At 31.1% G+C, this 7,358-nt stretch overlaps 1 protein-coding gene across 1 annotated transcript; it reads left to right on the plus strand.

The window, feature by feature from the left end:
• Positions 1-1,922: 1,922 nt before the first annotated feature.
• On the plus strand, positions 1,923-6,794 carry LOC117110386. Its single transcript, XM_033253082.1, has 5 exons — positions 1,923-1,971; positions 2,850-2,900; positions 3,134-3,184; positions 4,484-6,229; positions 6,760-6,794. Exons 1-5 carry the CDS (start codon positions 1,923-1,925, stop codon positions 6,792-6,794), a joined length of 1,932 nt encoding a protein of 643 aa, XP_033108973.1.
• Positions 6,795-7,358: the final 564 nt, after the last annotated feature.

Below are 7,358 nucleotides of genomic sequence, written 5' to 3' on the forward strand. Positions count from 1 at the left end.
ACATTTATTATTTGATAGTTTGAAGGATAAGTCATTGTCTGAAACTACACACTCCATTTCATTTGACATTTCTTTTATGTGAACATTCAGCTGGTCAACTCTCTGTTGAAATGATTCATCATCAGCACGAGGGCATACGGTAGAGATTACTAATTTTGTTTCAGGAGCCTTAGTTTTCACCTCTTCTATTAATTTATGGAACTCGGATACTAAGCAATAATTAGCCCTTCTTAGCAGATTAACTAGATAAACAGTTTGGCTTTGACTGAATCAGTTTGTTTGTTAAGTGTAGGTTTCAGTTCTTTGATCCAAAGCATTTCTTTAATTAAGCAATTAAACTTGGATTTGCACTTAGATAAAACCTTGAAATAATTAACAGTTTCAGTAGCACTAATATAATGATCTTTTAAATGTTGTCCTATGTTACCTTAACTGTGCATAATCATTTCTTATTTAAATGAAATTAATTATTTTCTTTAAAAAGATGCTACCCAAGGCAAGACTTTTTTTATAACTTGTTTGACGAACTCGCTGACTATTGTACATTTTACTGTACTGTATAGATGTATTCCTACTAAAAAGTTTCTAATACTAATTTAACAGCATCTTTTTTAACGCATGCAATGTTACTATTTTTTAAAAGTTGCTTTGTAAGTTACAGTATTGTAACAATATATTGCCAATATTATTATTATTATTATTATTATTATTATTATTATTATTATTATTATTATTATTATTATTGTCATTTCATAAAACAAATGAAATAACAAATAAACACCAATTAAGGTTCCCGTAAAATAAGGTGTAACTGTAGTTTCTGATTACATAACTAAATAAATAAACCAAAACTTTAATATAATGAAGGAACTCTGTATTTATTCCATAAAATAGATGATTATTCCAAAATAAGAGATAAATAACACCTGGACTTTTAGACATGTTGTTTATACGGCATTTCAAAACAAAAGGCTTTTATTTATTGGCTACAGCATAGATTCTCAACCAATAAAAAATCTTTTAAAAAAAAAAATTGACCAATTGAATTGTACTTAGTTGTCACTTACACAATCACAGTGTACATATTAGATTACAAAATTACATACATCCCAAACCACATCAGGACCCCCCCCCCCCCAATTTGACAGGTCGTCGGAATAAAAAAATTAAAATGTGACAAGCTTGTCACAGTCTTGAGAGTGTCATTTCTGGCCATCCAGAGGTTCCAATTCTTTAAAAAAAATAGATATTTAATACTTGGACTTGTTTTCAATATAAACATTTCGTGTATTTTTCTGTTTTAAAATGTTTCTGCTCGTTAGCAATTTAGATTTATTGTTAATTTTATCCATGACAGTAATACGTACCGCGAAATGCTAGGCCTCTGAAGGTCCCCATAGTTGGTAGTCGCCACGTTATTGGAAATTTTTATTTCAAATTTCACGAAAATGGTTTATAACATTTCCTGCAAGTTCGTCGTTCAAAACTGATGCCGAATCAATGTTTTATAATGTAATAATATTAATAATTGACCGCAAATATAGTAATAATATCTAATATATTAATAATTTTAAAAAATACTTAGAAGTCACAATAACAACTCCCTGCTTAGACCTACTCCCAGAGCTAGTTCTCAAATATGCATATTCTTTATGTTGATTTATTAATTAAATTTTTGTTACAGCATATTTTACAGCATTTATTTATTATTATTAATTTTTTTATTTTTTTATTTTTTTTTATAATTAAGGGCCATTTTTTATTTCTTGATTCAATTCTTGCTTAATATTTGAAGATTAAAAAAAAAATATATCATTTCTATTACCGAATTTTTCATTGGGGCCATTTTTACCTACCAGCCATATGGGGCCATTTTTTCTGGGGCCATTTTTTCCGGGGCAATTCTTACCTACATTCCAGATATGCACCCTGGCAATATAAAGAAGAAAAGTAAAACAGTTAATGACAAAGGTAAATTTACAAGTTATTATTTTTGTTTTAAATTAGAATAGGTAAACAAGAACTTATTGCTCATATTAGTATTAGGGTTGGAAATTAAGGATTATTTAATTAAATTTATAAAAATATGTGGGACATTTGTGATTTTAAAAAGTAAATTGATGATCATAATTGGGATTTATAATTTCAGAGATGTACCCTGGCAATATAAGAAAAGAAAAACAGTTTTTGAATTGAATTAAATGTGATGTGGTAAAAAATGCCATGTGAAGTACTTTTCTTTTCATCCAAGTTAGATTCAAATACTATCATTACACTGTGAATGAACAATTTTTCTGTTTTTATATTGGTTGCACTAGAAGTTGAACTAATTTTGGTTTATAAATTAAAATGATGAGAATACTTTGGATTGTTTCATGGTGTTCGTATTGCGGAAATCCTACAGGCCGCATGTTGGAGCAGGCAGAACTTACATGTTACTTTACTTTTACTTTACTTTTCCTAAATTTTATGTATGGCACCGATGAAAAATGAAATAATATTTTTGTTGTATTTTGATTAAAAAAGTAATAATCATAGTGAATATATGAAATATATAAACATTTTTAATTTCATGACAATGTTACTGGCTAAAATGCTGTATGGTCATGGAAGTGCTTGCAAGTTCGCAATATTTTTCACAGTAGTGTGGAACATGCAAAAACTAATAACAAAAGTTTTTTTTATTTATAATGTAGATGACATTGAAACAGAATATGCACCTGTAAAGAGTCCAAAGAAAAGAGTTTGTTTAGTAAAAGTAATTGGTTAAGATTAAACATTGAATAAAAAATTATGCATGATGGAAAAAAAAGCAAATTAATGATCATAAGTGGGACTTGTAATTTCAGAGATGTACCCTGGCAATATAAAGAAGAAAAGAAAGACAGTTAATGACAAAGGTAAAGTTACTACTTATTATTTTTGGTTTAAAGTAGAATAGTTATCTTTCTGGCTCGAATATAACTGTAAAACAATTTACCGTAAATGCACAATACATGCATTTTAAAAAGAATACCAGAGAATATTATTCTGTATATAAATGATTAATACATGTGATTAAAAAGATAAATTGATAGACATTTGTGATTAAAAAAGGTAACTTGGTGATCATTATTGGGATTTGTAATTTCAGAGATGTACCCTGGCAATATAAGGAAGAAAAGAAAAACAGTTAATGACAAAGGTAAAGTTACTACTTATTATTTTGTTTTAAAATAGAATAGTTAAAAATAAATAAAAATGAAACAATCCTACTGTACTTTCTTGGAAAGTACAGTAGGATTGTTTCATTTTTATTTCTTTTACAACATTTGCCTAGGCCCAGAAGAATCTAACAAAAATGGGTGTTCCTAATTCCAACGACTTATCACCCACCAAAATTAATTATAGCAACAGACACATCAATGCTTCTAATAGAGAAAAAAAAAACATATCATCTCCCGTTATACCAAAAATTAGCGATGATGATTACCACTTTGACAAAGCACAACACCTAAACCAAACAGATATCCCAACAAATACCGTCACTAATAAGGTGTACCCTGCCAATACGATTTTCGATATAGTAAAATGTAAATAATATTTTCACGAAGTGACGAATACATTTCTTAGCTAATTACTCATTAAATATTAATTAATTTTGTATTTTTAAATTTTTATATTGTTCTACTAAGTTATTTTACAAACTAAATAAAGAAAAAATTGTATGCAATAAAATTTTTGGTCCCGAATTGAATTTTGAAAAACTGAAATTTTTTGATCGCGATTTTCTCAAAACTAACATTTTGCGGATTTGCGGGTTCGTGAGACGAGCGACGATATGTAAGGTAGTTCCAATTCTGCATGCGATAATAAATTTGATCGTTGATCAAATTTGCACAGCAAATAATCACCTATTTTAAAAAGATTCAGTACTAAAATCTTTTGTACTTCACACCAACAGTATATGGTGCAAAATATACAAATATTACTCATTTTATAACATTGGCTCTCAAAAGTTTTAAAGTAAATTATTTAAACCTTACTCATTCCCCATTTGATTACCCTAATATTTTATGTATTAAAAAAATTACTTGTTGAAAATCATTGGTGTTATATTCATGTGTGCCAAATTAATTTTTCATTATAATTACATAAAAAAAATGTGTGCCAATACGGTATGAAACAAAAAGGGACTGAACACAACAGAGAGAAAAATAACAGAACAATATGGAGTTAAATGGATATGGTGGGCTGGTGGATTCATACTTTATCTATATAACTTAACTGGTAAAACAAATATTGACTGCTTTAGATAACAGAAACAGAAAGATCTATTGCCTCTAGGGTTTTAGAATTGCCTCGAAACAAGATTTTACTAATCCCATCATGAAAAGTCATATTTGTATACCAGTAAGCAAACTTATTTTATTTTGTCTTTTATGCACATAGATATTTCAGGCCAAGACAAAGACCAACTATTTTTTTCTTTTTCATTTATCAGAATTGAATAATTGTGAAACAGAGGACAACATTTATGTTTTGACATCCAGGAATACTTCTTCAAAAAGGATATGGGATCGCCATAATTTCTGTGTGTATTGCAATATGCAATATGCAAAGCTTCCACGACACTTTGAAAGAAAACACAGCTCAGAGATTGAGGTTGCACAAATTTTGTCACTTCCAAAAAAATCAGCAAAAAGATCAATGATGTGGGGACTACTAAAAAATAAAGGAAATCATGCTCACAACAGTGAAGTGCTAAAAAGTGGCAAAGGGTTTCTGATTCCAGGAAAGAGGACAATTTATAAGACAACACCAACAGAATACCTGCCATGTTGTAATTGCCTTGCTTACTACAAACGAAATGAAATATGGAAACACCAAAAGTCGTGCCCTGCTTTGGCTGTAAAAGGAAAGGTAGCTAAAGGTGGACGAATACAAGGCAAATGCTCATTAATTCTTTCAACCGAAGGACCAGCCATTAGTAGTGAATTCCAAGAAAACATACTTAACAAGATGAATGTGGACAGAATTTCGCTTTTGATAAGAAATGATATGTTGATCCTGAACTATGGTAAGAGACTTTTTTCAAAGTTTACCGAGTATCACCAATTTCAATATTGTTCTCAAAAGATGAGAGAACTCAGGCGATTAGTTTTAGAACTTAGAGAAGTACATGCGAATAAAAATATGTATCTCAACGATGCAATATGCCCACAAAATTTTAATGCTGTTACAGAGTCAGTAAGAAAACTTGCAGGATTTGACTCTTTGCAAAACAAATATAAGATACCATCATTAGCTATAAAGCTTGGGCACTCATTGAAAAGGTGCTGTAGTATAAAAAGGGCAATTGCCCTTAAATCCAGAGATGTTGCCACACAAGAGCAATGTGAGGCCTTTGAAAACCTCTGTGAAATAGAGTGGCCAGATGAAGTCTCCAACCATGCTTGGTCCACCCTCTATAAGCAAAAATGGAACAAGCCCATAATGCTACCACTAGAAGAAGATGTTGTAGCTCTCAATGTCTTCTTGAAAAAAAAATCAAAAGAATGCTCTGAGAAACTAGAAGCCTGCAAGTCTGACACAGATGCTTGGTATACTCTTGCCAAAGTCACTCTCTGCCAGTTGATTCTGTTTAATAGAAAGCGTAGTGGAGAAGCAGAACGGATAGGAATTGAAGATTGGGCAAATGTACATTCTGAATCAAGCAAGGATATTTTGAAAAGTTTGTCCAAATGGGAAAAATGTCTCTGTAAGAAGCTGAAAAGACTTGAAATAATGGGCAAACGGGGACGAAAAGTCCCAATCCTAATTCCTGAAGCTATATTTGGTAGCATACAATTGCTAATTGTAACAAGAACCAATGTTGATATAAGCAAGGACAACAAATTCCTGTTTGCAGTACCAGCACCATCAAATCGTCCTATTCGTAGTAGTGTATGCATCCACAAATTTGCTTTGGAATGTGGAGTAAATAAACCACAAAATCTAACGGCTACAAGATTGCGAAAACACATAGCAACGTTTTCACAAGTTTTTAATCTTCAAAACAATGAATTGGACATTTTAGCAACATTTATGGGCCATGACATAAATGTTCATCGAAATTATTACAGATTGCCGGAAGAGACTACACAAGTGGTGAAAGTTGGTAGAATACTTCTAGCCCTTGAGAAAGGCAAGACCTTTGACTTTAAAAACAAAAAGTTGGATGAAATAGAAATTTCTTCTGAATTTGAAGGTATGTACAGTATTTTAATTAATTGGTGACTAAAAAGCTCTTGTACTACAACAACAACTATAAAAAAATGAGATCTATAATCGATAACAAGCAATGATGTCTATCTTTAACAATTATTATCGTCAAAATGTTTAAAAATCTTGCAAATATTTTGCTTGTGTTAACCATGGCGCAAAGTTTGCCATGTTTAATTCGTCACAATTTTTTCACAAATTATATAATTTTATCACTGAAATTTTAACACACTATTAATATTAAGTGTTGCGACATGTTCTGTGTGTATGTCGGTGGCCGAAGTTGGCCTAAAGCAGTCATAGCCTAGGCCTAGGTAGCCTTGGTAGGTAGGGGGAATGTTGCTAGATGACATCGAAATTCGAACATAGTCAAACGTAGGTCTAGCTAAACACGGTTTATAAAACTTGATCGATCTAAGGTAGGAAACGAACCTAACATTCTTTATTAGTAAGTTGCAACATTGCTCACGCTTAGAAAGCTGGTAAACTATATTATATTTCAATATTGTTTATCAGCTCGACGATCCACCCTACAATCATTGCAAAGCTAATTAAAATAACAATGACCTTCGTAGTGGTTCGCAGCTACGGCGCTCCAAACATAGCTGCGCGTAGGCTACGAGAGGTTAGGCCTAAAAAAAAACTTGTTTGTTTGCCATTATCCGCTGCCCCTAAAATCCGAAAAATGAGGTGCGGGGTTTTTTTTTTTTTTTTCTTAAAATTTTTTTATTTTGAAGTTAAAAAAAATCAATTTTTTATTTCGACACGATTTTGATTTTACACGACCGCCGGTTTAAATTGTGCATTTTTTGTGCATTCATTCCTTGAAATTCCAACTTGCACACAATACAAAATAAAAATATACTTAATACAAATCATACACAAGTGCTGAGATACCAACAGGATCAATATTAACACATTTAATAAGTAAATGGAGCTGGTGAGCTTGACCTGATACATAGTAACAGTAGTTTATTTTAATATTTCGGTAACAACTTTTTTCTGCCCGCCCCTTTGCTTAAATATTTACAATGTGACAGCAAACAAACCTATTTTTTTTTAGACCTTATAATACTATATAATACCTGTACTGTAGATGAATGAATGCATGAAGG

This window comes from Anneissia japonica, unplaced genomic scaffold (genome assembly GCF_011630105.1).
Source record: "Anneissia japonica isolate Jap-2015-1 unplaced genomic scaffold, ASM1163010v1 scaffold27802_len8617_cov126, whole genome shotgun sequence".
In the NCBI taxonomy this organism is placed as follows: domain Eukaryota; kingdom Metazoa; phylum Echinodermata; class Crinoidea; order Comatulida; family Comatulidae; genus Anneissia; species Anneissia japonica.